Raw genomic sequence first — 20,419 nt, forward strand, 5'->3', positions numbered from 1 at the left:
GGAAAAACAGAGGTGGTTATATTCAGCACAAGGATCTGTTGGACATTAAAGGGCTGGTGGAGAAATACTGCATTCCTGAGAAGTCTTGGGATCTCCCTTATATCTGGACCTCTGCCTTAGCAACTTGTATCTAAGGCTTTTATCTAAGCTCCAGAGGGGGATTAGGTCTAAATTAGGTATTTCTACAGTTACCTTGCATCTTGGGCTAAATCTATTTGAAAGGATCATGAGAAAATATGATTCCCTATCTATCTTTTAACTTCCAGCTACTGAGTGGCCAAACCAGCCAGCCAGGAGATTCTGCAAGGTGGCAGCTCTGTGTAGCAAATCTGCTCATTACTCGGGATTTCATCAGTATTGATGTATTTATTTTAATCTTCTTATCTTGATATTTACCAAGGAAGATCTAGTTTTGTTTTGCTAAATAAAAAACTCTACCACATCCTCAAGGAATTGACTATTTTTTCCATTTTCCCTTCTTGCAGGAACTGAGTTGGGAAGCTGCAGAGTATTAAGGTGATGTGTTTAATGCATGGTGCCATCCTATGTGCACAAGGGTTGGTCTGAAACTCCTCAGTGGCCCCAGACTTTCTGGCTTCCAAGGCAGAAGGGGTAGAATCTCAGATACTCCTGTGCCTACACAGTAACCAAAAATGAAGGAGCACCATTGTTTACACGCTGCTCTCCTGTGCCTGGGGGTGCTGTGCTACAACCAGGCCCTGGCCACCGAGAGGCTCAGCCATGCCAGGCCCTCGCTGCACGGGCACCTCGAGAAGGGCAAGGAGGGACAAGTCCTGCACCGCTCCAAGAGAGGCTGGGTGTGGAACCAGTTCTTTGTTATAGAGGAGTACACGGGGCCAGATCCTGTGCTGGTAGGAAGGGTAAGAAAAAATCCCTTTTTCAGCCATTGATTAATATTCTTAATTTTTATTATTTTTTGAGGGGGTTTTGTAGGTTTTGTTTGTTTTGCTTTTGCCTTCATGCTGTATAAGCTGCTTCTTCATTTTCTGGTAGCTCAGTTTAGGTGCTAAGCAAAATACTACCTAAGTCAATACAAATATTTCCATTGACCTCAGCAGTCCTTGAAGCAAGGTATGCAGGCTGTTACTCAGCAAAACAGCAAGAACAACACCAACAACTTGAGCAAAAATAAGTCTCAACCCAGCAGCTGAGTAAAATATGTATCTTTTTATCTTCTCATTTTCAGATTATCAGTAAAATTAAAGATATTGAGGGCTATGTATAGAGGGAGGCAAATATCTGTGTACACATGTGTATGTACACACATCCTGGACTGACTTTTTATTCTGCTACTGAGTAACACTAGTAAAACATAAACATATAAATAAACCAGTATATTTGCCAGTTTCTAAATGGGCAGCAGAATGGTGTTGACTTAACCCCAGCACAAAAAAGAGTGGGGAAACAGGATCAATGTCAGAAAATACCATGCTGGGTATTCTGGTTTAAAATTGTGCAATTTCTAGCTATCAATATAAAGTCAATAAATCTGTAATTTGGCTCAATGCTTCCCTCATTCATCAAACTGAAGTTTTGTTGTGGCATAATAATGTTTAGTAAGCACTTGTTGCTTCTCTTATATTAGAGAGGGTGTAATTAAAAACTAGCTGGCAGTCACAGAATCACACAGAATCCCAGGATCACTGATGCTGGAAAAGCCCTCCCATCCCATGGAGCCCCAGCCGTGCCCCATCCCCACCTTGTCCCCAGCCCAGAGCTCTGGGTGCCACCTCCAGCCCTTCCTGGGACACCTCCAGGGATGGACACTCCAAACCTCCTTGGGCAGCCCCTGCCAATCCCTGAGCACCCTTTCCATGGGGAAATTCCTGCTGCTGTCCCCCCTGAGCCTGCCCTGGCCAGCCTGAGGCCGTTCCCTCTGCTCCTGTCCCTGTTCCCTGGAGCAGATCCCAAATCCCCCCTGGCTGTCCCCTCCTGTCAGGGACTTGTGCAGAGCCACAGGGTCCCCCCTGAACCTCCTTTTCTCCAGGCTGAGCCCCTTTCCAGCTCCCTCAGCCCCTCCTGGGGCTCCAGCCCCTTCCCCAGCTCCGTTCCCTTCCCTGGACTCGCTCCAGCCCCTCCAGGGCTTTTGTTCAGAATTTAAAGGCCCAGAACAGGACACAACCCTCAAGGTGTGGCCATAGCAGTGCCATCACAGGGAAAGTCACTGCCCCGGTCCTGCTGGCCACATTGTACTTGCTACAAGCCAGGGTGCCCTTGGCCTTCTTGCACACCTGGGAACATCTGGGCTCACTCATTTATCACTTAACTCATCCCATTTGTCATTTAACAGCTTTTTACATGCAACCCAGTAGAGCATGATTCATTGAAGTGTAAAAATCTTTGTAAAAATTACTTGTCCCATCAACTTCATTTGAATAAAGAACCTGGTATAAGTATCTTTTTGTGTATTCTCCTCCTTAAATCTGAAATTTTGGGTTTAGCAGTGCCCTGCATATGGCAGGAGGCCGGTCTGGGCTGGCACTGCCCTGGATGTAGGGTACACATGGTTACAGCATGTCCCTGAGCATGGATTATCACCTGTGGAAGCCACAGTTGAAAACTGTAAAATGATAGCAATTTCCTGCACTTCTTTGTTTCATAAGTACATCCAGGAAATGTGTGCTCCTTTGTTAAGGTGTGTCTGTTTCTCCTTTTGTAGCTTCATTCAGATATTGATTCTGGAGATGGAAACATTAAATACATTCTCTCAGGTGAAGGAGCAGGAATCATTTTTGTTATTGATGACAAATCAGGGAACATCCATGCAACCAAGACACTGGATCGGGAGGAGCGAGCTCAGTACACCCTGACCGCTCAGGCTGTGGACAGGAACACGAACAGACCTTTGGAACCCCCTTCTGAATTCATTGTCAAAGTTCAAGACATAAATGACAACCCACCCGAGTTTCTCCATGAAAACTACCATGCCAATGTGCCGGAGAGATCAAATGTAGGTGAGTACTCAGAAAGGCACTGTCAGGACATCTCAGCATTGTTTCATTCTTATTGTCAAGGATTTGGGGAAGTAAATTTTACTTTGTGTTCAGCCAGTGATCCACTTGATGTATTTAATCTGCTGCCCAAATCAAACCCTGCACAGCTCCTAACTGGGCAATGTTCCTAGAACAGAATTACTTTTCCTCCTAGAAAGGAGCATAAGAGTCCCCTGGAATTTATGGAATATGAAACCTCTGGGGTAAACACGAAGATCATTCCTTTGGCAGAGTTGTGTAATAAAGCAGGGAAGTTTCTGTCTCACCATCTATTCCATTTGCATCTCCTGTTTGAGCTTCTGTCTGTCTCAGAGATTTCTATAGGAATGATATGTCTGAAACTTAATGAGAAAAATGTAAAGGAAAACTCTATTATTTGTCTAACGACAAAAGCAACATAAGGCTTAAACTACTTACGGGAAAAACTGTAACGGTGCAGAGTGACTGCTGACTTTTATATCTTCGCTGGTCAAAACATTATTCCACATCACAGCTGGTGACAAATCTTTTTTGATCATACAAGTATGTTTTGTCACATAGAAATTGTCAAGTAATTTTGGTTTTCATTTATCAAACGTGGAAATAAAAACTTTTAGGAATAGCTCTGTTGTGTGACTGAAAGAATCTCTGCATGGTCCTTCCAGACGTGTTTGCCTCTGACTGTCCCTCCTGTGTTTGCTGTCCATTTTTAGGTACATCAGTTATTCAGGTAACAGCTTCAGATGCTGATGATCCTACCTATGGGAACAGTGCCAAACTGGTTTACAGTATCCTTGAAGGTCAGCCCTACTTCTCGGTGGAGGCTCAAACAGGTATTAAACCGTTTCTTGGAGTGGCACCTCATGACCAGAGTGCATCAAAGTGAACTGAATGTACTGACTGGGTGCAGCTGCTGATGTGTCTGAGCAAAGCTTCCTGCTCTGCTGCAGGCTGGTCTCCGGCATTTGCTGGAGCTGCTACACCAGAAAGTTGCTTCTATTTCTATGTGTTCTGTATGCTGTGATGATTGAAAGGCCGTTTCTGTGCTCAGCTGTAATTCTCCAGGCCTGTCCTCTGTGTGAAGTATTAGAGCTGCTTTCCTCACAGCAATGCTCAGGGGAAGCAGAACTCCCCCATCACTGCAAATATTGCTGTGTTTGATGCACTGCAAGTGCAGCAGCCAGGTTTTCATTAAATCTGTGCGTGCCACCTTCCTTTGTGTCTGCAGGAATCATCAGAACTGCCCTTCCCAACATGGACAGAGAAGCCAAGGAGGAGTACCACGTGGTGATACAGGCCAAGGACATGGGAGGACACATGGGAGGCCTCTCAGGGACAACCAAAGTGACAATTACACTTACAGATGTCAATGACAACCCACCAAAGTTCCCACAGAGTGAGTGCCAACAAAATCCTTCTCCATCTTCTGCCAGGACCCATGTTTATGAAGTATCAGACACACACAAGGATTGAGGAGGCAGTAACGGATGGATTACTGCAGCACACATGAATAAAGAAGTCTTAGTCACTCATTTTTTTGCTGGTAACATACGGAACTTTAGTGTCTGGATTATTTGCTTTGTGTTGCAAAGTGAGACACTTTTAGGGCCAGGATTAAATTGCAAAGATTCTTGACCCTACACTTCATTTTTGAAGCTACTGGGCCATGCTGTATAACTTATATGAGCAGACAGACAGACATATATATGCAGATATTCTTCAAGACTCATATTTGCCATGGCAAAACAAACTAAAATTAGCACAATTACATTTTTTGAATTGTTAAAGTGTATTAATGGAGGTCAAATACAGCAATTTTTTTTGCACCTTCATTTACTTTTCACACATAAAATTAATCAGGGTTGACATTACCAGACTCAGCCTTCACAGCTGGATGGAGGTACATTAATGAACCCACACATCTGTTCTTCAGTTCATGTCTGTGTGGGTTTGGGGTTTTTTGAGAGCAGTACAGATACCATCTCAGCCCATTGTGTTTCTGCTCTGAGCAGCACTTCTGACCCTGACACGTCCTGGCTGTGGCCATCTCTCTAACAGCTCTCACAGCTCTTCTTCCAATGCTGCAGCTCCCTGGCTCCTCATGCAAGAGCTGAATGTAAAAATCTGTGTCAGCATTATCTACCCTTCAAAAAGAAAAGGATTAAATCCTAAAAAAATCAGGTCTTACTTACCTTACAAACAAGCCTTTCACTCCACATCATAACCTGAGACACCAGGATACAATATTTTGTTAATGCTGATGGATTTCTCTCCATGAATTTAAGCCCCTTTACTGAGTGTTTTGCAAGAACATTTGAAATTATCAGAAATGCCCAAAAGCAGTTCCTCTACTCAATCATTCACCCCCAGGTTAAATCTGAATTGGGAATGCTTTGTAACTCAAAACTAAGGTTTAGCTGTCTGTATAAACAGCCACATGATTGATATTTTTATTCTTTTTTTCTCTTTTTTTTTTCAATGTTCATTTCTCAAGCTGTTAATGAGTTATGTGCTTAAATTTTGGGTTCTTTGGGGCTGGATTTAATGACTTATTTCAGTGATATATGGCAATTGTTTTATGAGTAATGAGCCAAGTCCCTGCCTGGTGTAAGTCTTCTGATGTTCCCAAGGATGCCCGTGAAGCAAAAAAGAGCAATTACAAAGGAAAGTAAATTATTTTATTTTATTTTATTTTATTTTATTTTATTTTATTTTATCAACATCTTTTTTTTTCCCCTCCCCAACTTATTACTGGTGATGATGTGGGAGAAAATGACGACATAGATTGATATATTTAGCATCAGATTATGTTATCTGAACTCTGGAGGGGGTTGGGAAAGTTCTGGAATCAATAGTGGCTGAAGGACAACTGTTGGAGACAGATTTTTCCAGGAGCAGTGTTGCTGTTCTCTGGTGTCCCTAAATACCCAGGGAAACACCTGTGGGATGTTTGGGGATGATTTTCCTACTGGAGCTTGCTTTGGGAAAACCATTTCTTGTTTGGCATGAAATCACATAAAAATTGGTGCATATTGTCTGTGGTGTGAATTTTTAATAATCATTGTTGCTCTAAATTCACACTCCTAATTCAAGACATAGAAAGCAGAAGATTTATACTTTAGCCAGCACAGCAGACAGGATTTATCCAATTCACTGTATATAATTTCTGGCTCTTGAACGAATGGGCAGAAATGAGAAAAGGAGGTGAAGGTTTTACCGTGAGTCATGTGAGAGAGAGTTTTCCTTCTGTTTTTGAAATGCCATCTCTGCTATTGATGGTTACCTTGATGCCACAACAATTTCCACATTCTGGGTTATTAGTTGTCCTTTTAAGCCCCTCCCTGAGCAGAGGGGCAACAGGAAGGAGGTCATGTCCTATACATTATCCATGTGGGTTAAGGTTTCACAGCTGACGTGCTTCTCAAAGCTCTTCAGAACAGAACAGAACAGAACAGAACAGAACAGAACAGAACAGAACAAAACAGAACAGAACATTCCTTCAGGGGCATGAAATCACCAAAAATCGCTGGGGTTATTCGGAGCTCCCAAGTTGAAAGAGCAAACAGACAAGTGGGGAGCAGCCTGCTCACTCAGGCACTTGCCTGTTCTCCTCTTCTCCCTGCCCAGGTGTGTACCAGATGTCAGTGTCGGAAGCGGCTGTCCCAGGAGAGGAAGTGGGGAGAGTGAAGGCCAAAGATCCTGACATTGGGGAGAATGGCTTGGTGGCTTACAGTATCATTGATGGAGATGGAATGGACATGTTTGAAATCACCACGGATTATGAGACGCAGGAAGGGGTTGTGAAGCTTAAGAAGGTGAGTGATGCCTACTGCTATTCAGTGTTCTTTGTTGCTGACAGAATATTTGGTAATAATGGTTTACCACCTAAGCTAAAATATTAGTAAATGCAAATTTCACTTAATTAATTTCTCAAGGTGTGATTAACTCTTAATATTCCATTTCCCCATTAGCTGAATTGGAATGGAAGAAAATAACCAAGAAGAGTTACATAAATACTGTACAGTGGATTAATTGCACAAACTAAATGAATTCATAATAAAAAGTCACGGTAAAATACGATGCCATCAGCTCCATTGTTAATGAAGTTTTGCCTAGTGCTGATAAGTAGCAGACATTCACTGTTGCTTTATGTTCAGTCTGAAAAGCCTCATGACCTATAGTTTGAATTCTTCAGCTGTGCATTGTCCACAACAGTGTTCTGAAGGAGTCACAGGCTATGGGAAAAGCAGCAGAAGGGATTTCTCACACAGCCTGTTAGCGGGAGCTTTGAAAGTGTTATCAAATTAATTTTAAATTGCAAATTACAGAAGATAAATCTTATTATTATGGAAGCGTTATAGTTTTGCCCTTTGTATCTTTAGAGCTATTTATCTCTCTTGGAGATAATCAGAACTAACATGAGAAGGCCTGGGCAACTTCTGGTCAGCCCTGCCCTGCCCTTTGGGGCAGTCCATCAGGAAAAGACCCAGAGGTTTCCTGCTCAAAACTGCCCAGGTTCAATTTCTGTCTCTGTTTTAGAGGTGGGAATGGATTTTTTGTGTGTTTTGAAATGTGGGTGAGCTGTCAGTCCACCCAGTCTCTGGTGCTAACATACTTTGTGAATTGTGGTTGGCACCTGTGTGATCATTTTGAGGTACAACCCTGCAGCTACTTCATGCCAATGCAGGCACAGAGGCGCTGTGTCCTTGATCAGGCTCCCAAAAGGATTTGTCCCAAGGGGCTTTATTTCACCTTCCCTTTGGAAAGTGTTATGAGTTCTGTAGTTGGAGAGACCTGAACAAAAGAAAGCACTGCAAGCCATTTTCATCTTTTCTCCACTACCTAAATAATTTAACTTATCTCTGTGCTATCTCATGGTGCATCCAGGAGCACTTCAAACCACATCCACATGGAATGCCTGCCAGCCTGGCTTTATGCCAGGCATCTTGTGGGAGCCCCTTTCCCATCCCTCGCACTTTTGTGCTGCCTGGAGGGCTGCATGGAGACAGGGTTAATTTTCCCAGCACAGATGCTTTCCTCAGTGATAGAGCAAGCAAGAGTAAGACCAGGACTCTGTGGTGATATTTTGAGTACCTTCCTATGCTGCTTCATACATAGAATGTAGCTCCTTCCATTTGAGTCTTTATGTTTTTAAATACACACATTTCAGTTCAAGCTTGTTGACAGATGCTCACATTTGTTTGATGTCATTGGACACTAGGGTGCTGCCTGCTGCCCTTACAGCCTGGTTTCCCTGACTCTGGAATGCACTGTCTTCTTGTTTCTCACAGACCTTAGATTATGAAACCAAAAAGTCCTACAGCCTGAAGGTGGAGGCAGCCAATGTGCACATTGACCCTAAGTTCATCAGCAATGGGCCCTTCAAGGACACGGTGACAGTGAAAATAGCAGTGGAAGATGCTGATGAGCCACCGGTGTTTTTGAAGCCAAGTTACATTTTTGAAGTACAGGAAAATGCAGCAACTGGTACTGTGGTTGGAAAAGTACATGCCAAAGATCCTGATGCTGCCAACAGTGCCATAAGGTTTGCTGCATTTCCTGTTTCCTTCTGAGCATTAGCTTTTGGAATTGCTAGGCACGTTCTGAAGATAGTGCAACAGATCTACAGACACCCCGAATATTGAAACTTTAACCATCCAGCACCTGTTTTTGTGCCTTTGTTCCATAAGCTGCCGGTTTCTCAAAGCCTGTATCATACTATAGCTATGTCTTATTAAAATATGCTTAAGGGAATCTTTGGTAGACTCTATTCTAAACTAAATTTTCTACAAATATCTCATGCTGTTATCACAGCATGTTTTTTTTCTCAAAACATCAAAGTATACAATGTAGATTAGGGATTGGGCTGGGTAATTGTTAAAGACAAGCCCATACGGACCCCTACTTTCTGCAGTTGTGTTGGATTGTCTTGGAATCACAGAATCATGGAATGGTTTGGGCTGGAAGGACCATAAGGTTCATCCATTCCCACCCCCTGCCATGGGCAGGGACACCTTCCACTGTCCCAGGCTGATCCAATCCCCAGTGTCCAACCTGGCCTTGGGCACTGCCAGGGGAAGCCACAGCTGCTGTGGGCACCCTGTGCCAGGGCCTCCCCACCCCCATAGTAAGGAATTCTTATGTTATACTAGCCTTCTATTAGTTTAATGTTGTTTGTCATGTCTTCAGTGTAACTTAAATTATGAAGACCTCTTTTGTGGGTATACTTAACATTTCAAAGAATTTGAACATGAAGTTATAGAAGTCAGAACTGTATAAAGCTGTACAAATGTGCAGAGAGTGGAAAATATTTGATGAATTGGTATGATCAATTAATATTCTGAGTAAATGAAAGATTGGAAGACTTAAAATATCACCATGATTAACATGAAACAGAAGAGAAAAAATATCTCAGTAGATATTTTTATCATGTTTTATAAGGAAATAAAATATAGAGTATATTAGGGCTTTGATTTAGAGACTTCAAAGACCAGCAATTTTCACTTATTACAAACATTCTGATGTACTGTTTTTCTAAATGTAGAAACCAACCAGGCAATTTTCCTTTTAAAAGAACACAATCATCCTTTTGACAATGATATTGAGGGCAACAATAGGTGTACTACTTAAAAACATTTAGAAATAATAATTATATAGGATAAATCTGGATGCATGAAACTCCTAAGTCCTTGCTATCTCTAATTACTGACTTCCAATCTTCTTTAGATATTCAATTGATCGACACACCGACCTTGAAAGATATTTTGTTATTAATGCAGAAGATGGCAATATCAAGACAATAAAGACTTTGGATAGGGAAGAAATGGCTTGGCACAATATATCTGTCTTTGCAGTTGAAGTCCGTGAGTATTTCACTGAGGTGTTTTCGAATCAATGGTACGAATCCTGAAAACCAGCAATTGTCTCAGTTTGATAAACTGCAAGAAATCTCAGCAGAAATACCTCAGCATATTTGATCTTTCCTTGGATGCAGCTGGGAATTTGTTTGTTTTGGGGGGGTGTTCCTACTTCTGTGTCATTTCAGTTTGTCTGCCTCTCCTGCAGACAAACAGCACCAGGAAGCCAGAGTTCCCGTTGCAATCAAGGTTGTTGATGTCAATGACAATGCTCCCAAGTTTGCGGCAGCCTACGAAGCCTTTGTGTGTGAGAATGCCCGAAGCAACCAGGTATGGGCTGCCCACCCCCGTGCCCATCACCTCCTGTGCCCATCACCTCCTGTGCCCATCACCTCCTGTGTCCACCTCTTCTGCCACCACTGCTCTGTGCCCACTACCTTCCTTGTTTCCCCTCCTCCCTCTGCCCACCACTGCTCTGTGCCTACCACCTTCCCTGTGCCCACCATCTTCCCTCTGCCCCCACCATCCCCTGTCCACCGCTTTCTGCTCACCATCTTCCTGTTCCGATTACCTTCCTGTTCCAACTACCTTCCTGTGCCCACCACCTTCACTGTTTCCAACACCTTCCTTGTTCCCAACACTTCCCTGTTCCCACCACTTCCTCCATGCCCACCGCCTTCCCTTTTCCTACCACCTTCCCTGTCCCTACAGCCTTCCTCTGTCCAGCACCTCCCCGTTCCCCCCCACCTCCCTGCGCATGGCTCTCCCTGCAAGGCATTAGCCCAGTTTTGTCCTGTCAGCTCCAATGAGAGAGAATAAATGAACATTTGTTTTAAGGCTTTGGCCAGAAAGCCTTGAGCACCCAGAAAGGCACTTTTTTTCTGAACTGCTATCAGCAGTTATCAGCTTTGTGCACGGAGCGGGATTGGTTTTGGCTGGGAGTACCCACCAGCACAGGGACAGTGGAGCTGGCTGAGGGCAGCTTTTCCAGTTGTGAGACTGGTTTGGATATTATGGAAATACTCAATGTCTTATGGGAAGAATCCCAGTGTGGTGCTTGTAGAGTGCAGCAAACAGATTTATTCCGGGCAATCTGTGAGGATGAGGGGTTAGGATGATAGAGAAATACAGTACTGCACGTGATCTGTGCCTTTGCAGTCAGCATAGCAGTTTAAAAAGGACTTTCTCAGCTGCTGAGTTTTCTGCATATAATTTCTATAATTTTATTTAATCGATTGTGTTACTATTAACACATATTTGTGTATGAGAATGTTGAAGGTGTGTGCTTTTACAGCTGTAACTCTGGGCGGAATAATGCAATAGTAATTAAAGATTGCCTGTTAAAGTTTGGAGTCAGCTCTGAGTTTATAATTGCATATATTTGTATTTGAGGGGGGTTCTGCTATTTTAAAATTCTTATCCAAGGGCTGTCTCAGAATGTTGTCTGTATGTGATGTACCCAGAGAAGAAGCTGTTTGTTTACAGCGTGCTTTTCTTTTACAGCAATTTATTACAATTAGTGCCGATGACAAGGATGACTCAGCCAATGGACCAAGATTTATCTTCAGTTTACCACCTGAAATTATTCATAATCCAAATTTTACACTCAGAGACAACAGAGGTTTGTGTGAAGATTCCCACTCTACCAGAATCTAAAGAAATGACAAAGTAAAACTAATGGCCAATGTAATGTCATGCAACAGCCTTGTCATTAAATTTAGCAGACTGTCTTTCTCCAGGATTTAGTGGAGGAAGGCAAAGGCATACAGCTGAGATGCAAGGATGTTCTTGGGAAAGTGGGATGTTTGTTAAGTCACTTGAATTTTCTTGAATGCATATTTTAAATTACATAATAATACCCAGCAGGAAGAATCCACAGCCATTTTATCTCCCAGGAAGAGGATAAAACCACTGCCAAACACTCAGTAAATGGAATTGGCGGATCTCCTTGATTTAGAGAAACCTAAAATTAGCTGAGACAGCATAAATTATTTGGCTGCTTGTATTTGTTCACCACTGTGCCTGCCAGCTTTTGTAAATTATGGATCACAATAAACATGGGCTAGATTTCCAACGGAATCAAATCACTATACGGCGCAGGAAATGAAATGGGGATTTGTGCTGTGGAACACATCTGGATTGGCTGCCTCAGGATCTGGATTTCCTGATCCCTTTGCCAGTTTGGTATTCGCAAAATACAGAAGAGCTTTGCATTCAGATTGATGGCTAGATGTAAGAAATTTGAAAGCAAAACCCTCAGGCCTGGGTGAATGTCAAATTTCAATTGATCACAACATAATAACATCAGTGACATGAATTTGCCAGAGGCTGAGTGAGCCAGGGGAGGTGGGTAAACTGAAAAAAAAGGACAGGTTTGGCCATTATACATATTTATTCAATTTATTTCATTATATTCAGATTCAATGTTCATTTTTTTTTATTTCCCTTCACAGGGCAAAAACTTTTTAGCTTCTAAGGAATTGGTTTTGATTGACAAGCATGAATGTTTGAAGGAAACTTGACTATTTTCTGAAAAATAAAACTCGGTTGAACTGGTTTAAATTATGAATCCAAGAGCGCCAGAAGTACAAAAGGCAACACAATCCAGATATATGAATTCAGTAAAAACTGTTCTGTTGAGGCACACTTTATATCTCTCTCCACATCTGAAGGCAGATTATCATCAGAGTTCCCAAAAAAAAATCTCTGTTATTCCCGACTGATCAAAGTAATTCTGTTGCTTAGTGCTTGACACTTGCACATACATAAGCAATTCATAAAGGAGCCAGTGCAGGGCATATATTTATTTTCTTTAAAGTAGTAAAACACAAGTTTTGAAAAATTCATGGGTGTATTTTTAGAGAGGAGTAGATAAGCATGTATTCTTTGCATGAGACCCAGAGACCAGATTTTGCTATAAAATACATTTTATGGTCACCACATCAAACTGAAAATAGATTAGATGTTATAATCTATCAGAGGAAGCATAGGTCAGAGTGGAGATACTCTGATGGATATTATAGTTCCTGACTCCAGCCAATCCCACCCATCCCTCATTTCCATATGCAGCAAATTCATTACTGACAAAATTAACCCAGATAAAAATGTGTTGTAGTTGAAATTATGATGTCTGCTTCTACTTGACAATACTGCAAAAGGTTATTTCAAAAAGACAGTATTAAGGGATTGAATCTTCCCATATAATTTTGGTTTTGGGAAATGAGTAGTCTGAGGAAATTAATCCATTTCCATCCTTTCTTTCCCTCATTTTGTTCAATCCTCAGTGCAATGATGTTGTTAATTTACTTATTTCTTGTGGGTTTTTAAAGTAAATTATATTAGAGCAAAGTAAAAAAAGTTAAAATTCTGTGTGCTCCCATATAGGAGTTCTTAGGGAGAGTGTGTTACCATTTTCAAGTCAAATAATGTCCATGGCCATTCAAAGTCATTTTTTTTCAGTTGTAAGTCTGAGTATTCTATAAGCTATGCCACAGCTTTCAGAGGGAATTGCTACTTTCAGAGAAAAATGGCTTTATTAACTGTGGAGAACAGCTAATGAAAACTCCAGTGTTTGGGCCTAGTACAGAACTTTAAAGTGAATATAGTCCCATAATTATCATTTAATAGAGTTTCTTTTTACCAGCTCCTGAAAGTAATCACATATTGCAGTAATCCAAAAAAGCATAATCATGTTCTACATCCTATTAATAGCCCACTGTGTCACCACGTCTTCAGTGGAGCCCATCTTCCATAGAAAACATGAGATAATGGCTTAGCCCACACTGGGATAAAACACAGTATTACTTTTGCACAATTTCTTTATATTATAGCTTATAAACAAACAGCACTGTCTGCTCGGGCTCTGCTCAATTCTGCTCAAACTGAAGTCAGGCCTTCAAAAGAGCAGCAGAGGCCTGTGGCACTTCACAGCAGAGAGGCAGATTTTGGGTCAATGGATTTCCTGCTTTTAACCCTGCTGGCTCCTGTGCTGAGATGCCCTTTCCTTGGGCTCCCTCAGCCTGGCATTGCTGGAAGGGCTGCAGTCCCAAATTCTCAAGATAGAGCCTGAAAATAAACTTATGAGCCCCTGAAAATCTGTGACAAATCTGCTTTTTAAACTCGAACACGTGCTTCATGCTTTTTCAACAAGAAAATTTTGAAACACGCAAACAATCAAGTCACAAGATTTTGCCATGGATTATCCACAGCTATTGCCACTCCTAGTAAGGTAAGGATTTTAGACAGCTGGACCCCTGAAATTGTTTCATTCTCTGGCTTAATTAGCGCTTACACCTGATATAGGTGATCAAATTCACACTGCAGTCGCCTCCTGTAATCTAGAATCCTCCTTACACAATCTACGTTTTAACAAGCCTTTTAAAAACTAAGCTACTTTTGCCTATGCACATAGGAAAAATTGTAAATCGTCAATAAGATCACCAGAGCAAAAAACAAAATCAAAGATCAGGGAGATCAGTATAAGGATCACCAAAAAATAATGCAATTTTAGCTTCTAATTGTGAAGGTTTTCCGGAGAGCACAGGGAATCCTAATTTGCAACACCTTTGGATATTGGATAGAAAAGGCAATAATAGCTGGAAAAATGTGAAATTGTGGGAATGGCCTTGAGATGACTGTTCTTTTTCTTCTTGTGTTAACCCCCATTGTGTTCATTAGAACTGACAGCCAAGTAGTTCCCATATGTGTTAAGTAACAGTTTTAAGCTGGTATTGACATTTAACTTCTGTTGGCTTAAAAAATGCTATTTTACCAGGATTATAGTTCTACTCCTGGGCCTTGAAAATAATAAAAAAGCAAGGATGAGAATATTAGCTAGGATTATATGTTATCTTTTATCTAGGTAAGAAAGGTGGTTTTTTTCCTCTTATGGATATTATGTTTCTTCTAAATGTGAGATGTGAACATAAACAGTAAAAGGAAAAGTTTTAAAAAATGGCCTTTTAGGCTTGATGTATTGTAGTCCTTTTTAAACTTTAACCAGGAATGTTGATTGGATTTTTCTTTTTTAAAAAGTCATGTTAAACTAAAAATCACTTCCCATTAAAACAGATAAATCAGCCATTGGATCAAAATCAACTTTGTTTAGTTTAAGTGACTTCACTGGACCAGGCCAGTCCATATAATAGCTGAATAATTTGCCATCCTTTTCTTATTTCTAATTAGGAATACTATTTCAGCTGACAAAAGGCAAGAAAAATAAAATACATGATTAAAAAATGCATAGCTAAAGATTAAATGTACTAATATATGGTATTGTCATTCCTTACACAGTGCCTTTGAAGCCTCAAGGCAGCTGTGGCTCAGCCCCTGTTAATGTTCATATTTTTTGCCACAAGAATAAGCTGCCCTGATGTGATTTTTCATTTAATGGAACAGATCTTGGTTCTCCCATTGAGGAAATTAATTATTAAGAGCACTTTAGAGGATTCTGTGGAATAGTTTTATTCTGGATCAATGTATTAGTTCAAGTTAGCTGATAGGTTAATAGATATTAGATGTTGTGTTTGTATTTGTACCAAATTTTTATGAGCCATTAATTTAAAGTCCTAAAATAAGGCTTCTGTCACACAGACATTGATGTTGCCAAGGTCCTGTAAAAATTGTACTTCATAGTTTACATGGGGCAGGTGAACATTCAGGAGATTGGGAGGACTCTGAGGGAGACAAAGGGCACCTCCAAGAGCCAGAGTAATAAACAATCAGATCATTATCAGCGTCTCTGTCTTTAGCAAATGTGACATTGTGCAAAGGAGAAGTTAACAAGCTGCTTTCTACCCAGTTTTTCTTTTTGTGAGACTCAACACCAAAAAGCAACAGTTGTGTCATGCCCAGGTGGGCACTCAGGGCAACAGGGGTGTGGGCTGGCAGGACAGGGGTAGATATGGGGGATGCATTCATTTGATGTGCAACAAACAGCTCCTACCTAAAATACTCATCCCTTCTGGTGAAGTTCCTCGGAGGGTCAAGCAGTGCAAACATCCTCCTCACCCCATAGATTGACCAAATCTGGGGACAGTTTCAGACCTTGTCCTCCATCAGGGGTACTGCCTGCAAGGGTGGTTAATGCAAGGCAAGAATGCTTCTCTTTGGGGATAATTTATTCACAGATTTCCATGGAAATCACAGTGATTAGATCATTAGGAGAGGTTTTATGGTTTTCATTATTAAATTGTGGGATTTATGCTGACTCTTCAACAGGAAAACTATTAATCTGCAGAAGCCTGAGGCAGCAGTAAAGAGGGTACCTTTGGAGGTGAGCAGTCCTCCCTCAGCAGATAAAAGAACTGCTCTTCCTCCCCCCCTTTTCTGTTATATTGAGAAAATAAAGAATATGGCAAGCCAGGAGAGGTTGTGTGGAATAAATCTTCAATATAAACTGGCTTTGGAAGGTCTGAAAACCATGGATATGATTGCTTCACTTTATTTACTTTGGGATGTTTACAACTGCTATAAACTTTGGTTCAGGCTGAGCTGAGAGTGAGAGGAGGGGCACAAGGGAGCCCTGTTGGTGTTCCCCTGGCACTGGGAAGCACAGGCTGCCTCAGCCCAAGGTGACATCTCACCCTGTCCTCTTTCAAGGCTTTAGCCAGGGGAAGTGTGCAGGATTATCCAAAATGTCCTGTGTTGAGATGGCAGATCATTTTCTGTCCCCTGCACCATGGCAGGTCACCTCTTCTGAGGACAATGGTGATAGAGTTACAGAAATACTGCCAGGAATTGGACTCATAGATCCCCGGGGGGCTCTTCCCACTCAGGGCATTTTTGATTCTGTGATTCAACTCCTTCTCACATCCATGTAATTCAAAATGTGCCCAGACATACTGTACATGTATGATCAAGCTCTCTGAATTCTGGCTTTGGAAGTTTAGCTGAAAACCATATTCCGATAAAACATTGTTACCTTCAGCATTCCTTACTGAAACAACAAGGCTCAAATTTACTCATACACAGCAAGTACGGGCTTTTGTTTTGGTGGGAGTCTCATTATCAGAGCCCATTTGAGGACAGATCTCTTTTTAGGTGCTTTTAGATGTGATTCCAAGAACACATAAGGGAGATAAGGGTTTTACCCCTCCGTTGAAAGCTTTAATTCTGGAGAGACATTAAAAACAGCTCAGACAGCAATAAGAAGTTCCAGCCATTTGGGTAGTTGAAAAAATGTTATGACTTCCTTAGAAAGCTACAGGTATTAAAAGGTGCTATCAGACAGAAAATATCTGTGTTGCTTGTGTTAAAGAATTAAAACGGATTGTGGTGTTGTATGAATTAAATACAATCCTGCAATTGCTCTTGGGTCATTAGAAAGGTGACACTCTCTACTGGTTTATTGTAGAAATAATGCTAAAGCCCTTGAAAACTGAGAGCCATTGCAGCGAGAAAATTTCCTTTTCACTATTGGCTAGGATCATGACTCTGTGGAAGAATTACCGATGATTCTCTCTCTTCTTCAACCAGATAACACAGCGAGCGTGCTGGTCAGGAGGGAAGGGTTCAGTCGCCAGAAGCAGGATCTGTACCTCCTTCCCATTGTGATCAGCGACGGCGGCATGCCCCCGCTGAGCAGCACCAACACGCTGAGCATCCGCGTGTGCGGCTGTGACAGCAGTGGCTCCCTGCTCTCCTGCAATGCCGAAGCCTACGTGCTCAACGCGGGGCTCAGCACCGGTGCGCTTATCGCCATCCTGGCCTGCATCGTCATTCTCTTAGGTGAAAAATGTTCTTTCATTGCTGCTCCTCTGGGCTTGTGTTAAAAAAAGGAATACTGACCTCAGCTCCAAGATGGTGAAATGAATCTTAATCTTTTAGCTTTTATTTTTATATGGAGTGCTGATCTGCCTGGCCATGAGAGGCTTTGGGGTGAGCTCAGGGTGGCCTTGCAGGGCCTGAAGGAGCTACAGGAAAGATGGACAGAGACAATTGGCAAGGGCTGGAGGGACAGGAGCCAGGGAATGGCTCCCAGTGCCAGAGGGCAGGAATGGATGGGATATTGGGAAGGAATTGTTCCCTGGCAGGTTGGGCAGGCCCTGGCACAGGGTGGAATTCCCAGAGCAGCTGTGGCTGCCCCTGGATCCCTGGCAGTGCCCAAGGCCAGGTTGGACACTGGAGCTGGAGCAGCCTGGGACAAGTGGGAGATGTCCCTGCCCGTGGCAGGGGGTGAAAAAAAATGAGCTTTATGATCTCTTCCATCCTAAACCATTCTGGGCTTCTGTGATATCTTCAATAGCAAATACCAGTGAATTTGTGTAGATGGCCTAGGAGAATGTCCTTCTGCAGCCTAATGCCGGCTAATCAGGGACACTGCTTAAAGGAGGTCATGGCATACAATTCTAAGTTTTGTGATCTTCCCTGGATGGCAAGTTTCTTATTGATGTCACCCAGGATTTGTGGCCCCTGCCACCTATTTCCCTAAAACCCATCTTGTGTTGAAGAGGATGAGTGGCTTCTCATCTCAGTGGAAGACCTGCTTTTAAAAAAGTGCTGCAGAGTGTTTCCTAATGGTTTGAAAAAAAAATACACGATATTTTCTAATTGCCCTTAAGGTTTTTTTACTGTTTCTTTTCTCATATACTTTATTTTATAGAAATTTGAAGTGAGAATGCAGAAACAAATGCATCTTTGGAGGTATTGCTTAAAAAAAATCCATTTTAATGGAAATGACACTTGGGATTAGAGTTAAGCTTTGGGAATACGGGAGAAGATAAAGATTCATCTTTGTTTTGTTACAGATATTCATGTGCTTGGACTGCTCAAAGTGTCACAGTGTTCTGCAGCACTGGGGGCCCCACAAACACTTCCCTTGAATTAGTGTTGCGGTAATGAGCAATTAGTAAGAGCAGTGGCATGCAGCCCAGACAGAAAGCCTCAGATCAGTGTGTTCAGTTCTGTGTACAAACATCGTTGCTTTTACCTAGCAAGGAGTGCTGAAAATGCAGAAATTTGCAACAATCCAGCAGAAGAGGCGAGGGCTTGGAGATGCAGTAATTACTTACAAGGGCGCTGCTGTTCAACAGCACAGTCTAATCCGTGTTTTGTTTTTCCCAGTCATTGTGGTGCTGTTTGTCACCCTGAAGAGGCAGAAGAAAGAGCCCCTGATCGTGTTTGAGGAGGAAGATGTGCGGGAGAACATCATCACGTACGATGACGAGGGCGGGGGCGAGGAGGACACGGAGGCATTTGACATTGCCACGTTGCAGAACCCCGATGGCATCAATGGCTTCATGCCCCGCAAGGACATCAAGCCCGAGTACCAGTACCTGCCCAGGCCGGGGCTAAGGCCTGCACCCAACAGCGTGGACGTGGATGATTTCATCAACACCAGGATACAGGAGGCTGACAACGACCCCACGGCCCCTCCCTATGACTCCATTCAGATCTATGGCTACGAGGGCAGGGGCTCTGTGGCTGGGTCCCTCAGCTCCTTGGAATCAGCAACAACAGATTCTGACTTGGACTATGACTATCTACAAAACTGGGGACCTCGATTTAAGAAACTTGCAGACTTGTATGGCTCCAAAGACACTTTCGATGACGATTCTTAACAATAAAGTTTAAGATTTGGCCTTAAGAACTGCGTCCGAAGTTCCGAAGAATCCAGAGGAAATGTAAGCAGGTATTTTTTTAAAAATCAAGAAAAATAACATTTAAACATTTAAGTTTGAAAGAGAGGATTCCTTTGATAAAAAAGGACATGAAGGTGATAAATACTGTGAAGTACCTTTTCCTACAAAAGGCAAATCTGGATGTTGGCTGCCAGCTTCACTAAAGGAAAAAACCCACTTAAGAAATGCGAAATATTTAAATGAAGGAAAATGCTAAAAGCAAACCTACAAATAAGGGAAATCTTTTATGTATTACGAACATCTAAATCTTTTATGTCAAAGAAGCTTCCACAAATTAGAAAAGATAACAGTCCTGAGCTGTAATTTCGCCTTAAACTATGGACACTCTATATGGTAGTGCTTTTTAAACTTGAAATATATAATATTCAGCCAGCTTAAACCCATATGATGTATGTACACTACAATGTACAATTATTATGTCTCTTGAGCATCAAACTTGTTACTGCTGTTTCTTGTAAATCTTTTTGCTTATTCTTTCATCTTGAACTAATACGTGCCAGATATAAAAACCTCTGTCTTGTTGCGGTGGGAGGCGCCCGATTTCTATGTCATTTTTAATGTATCTATTTGTACAATTTAAAAATTCTTATTTTAGTATACATACAAATATCAGCATTCTGACATGTAAGAAATGTTACAGCATCACACTTATATTTTATGAACATTGTACTGTTGCTTTAATATGTGCTTCAATATAAGAAGCAGACTTTGAAATAAACTGATTCTTTTTTAATTCTTGTTCTGGTTATTAAGCATATAAGGAAAAACATAGTGTTTCTAATGTCCCATTTATAGTTCTGACTAATTTACTACAATTGTGACCTTTTAATAGCCTTATTTATTATGTGTTTGTAGTTGGTTTGTTGCCTTGTTAAGTGATTATTTAAAAATCAAGTACATTTTACAAATGCTTTTTAGATTGAAAAAA

General features: G+C 41.7%; 1 protein-coding gene across 2 annotated transcripts; it reads left to right on the top strand.

The window, feature by feature from the left end:
• Positions 1-653: 653 nt before the first annotated feature.
• CDH11 (cadherin 11) lies at positions 654-19,410 on the top strand. Of its 2 annotated transcripts, XM_062500290.1 has the most exons (11): positions 654-881; positions 2,681-2,975; positions 3,707-3,826; positions 4,222-4,389; positions 6,621-6,808; positions 8,285-8,538; positions 9,720-9,856; positions 10,059-10,180; positions 11,354-11,471; positions 17,327-17,578; positions 18,914-19,410. In XM_062500290.1, the coding sequence occupies exons 1-11, from the start codon at positions 654-656 to the stop codon at positions 19,408-19,410; spliced, it is 2,379 nt and encodes a 792-aa protein (XP_062356274.1). The 2 variants fall into 2 exon arrangements, with proteins under 2 accessions (XP_062356274.1, XP_062356275.1); XM_062500291.1 differs by lacking the exon at positions 3,707-3,826 and having other exon boundaries at positions 813-881.
• The last annotated feature ends 1,009 nt before the right edge of the window (positions 19,411-20,419 follow it).

The sequence above is a fragment of the Cinclus cinclus genome, chromosome 11 (assembly GCF_963662255.1).
Source record: "Cinclus cinclus chromosome 11, bCinCin1.1, whole genome shotgun sequence".
Taxonomy (NCBI): domain Eukaryota; kingdom Metazoa; phylum Chordata; class Aves; order Passeriformes; family Cinclidae; genus Cinclus; species Cinclus cinclus.

Bases quoted from the DNA above. Each gene is read 5' to 3' on its own strand.
- CDH11 (XM_062500290.1), top strand. From the start codon at position 654: ATGAAGGAGCACCATTGTTTACACGCTGCTCTCCTGTGCCTGGGGGTG. The intron at 2,976-3,706 runs GTGAGTACTCAG...GTCCATTTTTAG, and splicing joins GCCGGAGAGATCAAATGTAG to GTACATCAGTTATTCAGGTA. The intron at 6,809-8,284 runs GTGAGTGATGCC...TGTTTCTCACAG, and splicing joins GGGTTGTGAAGCTTAAGAAG to ACCTTAGATTATGAAACCAA.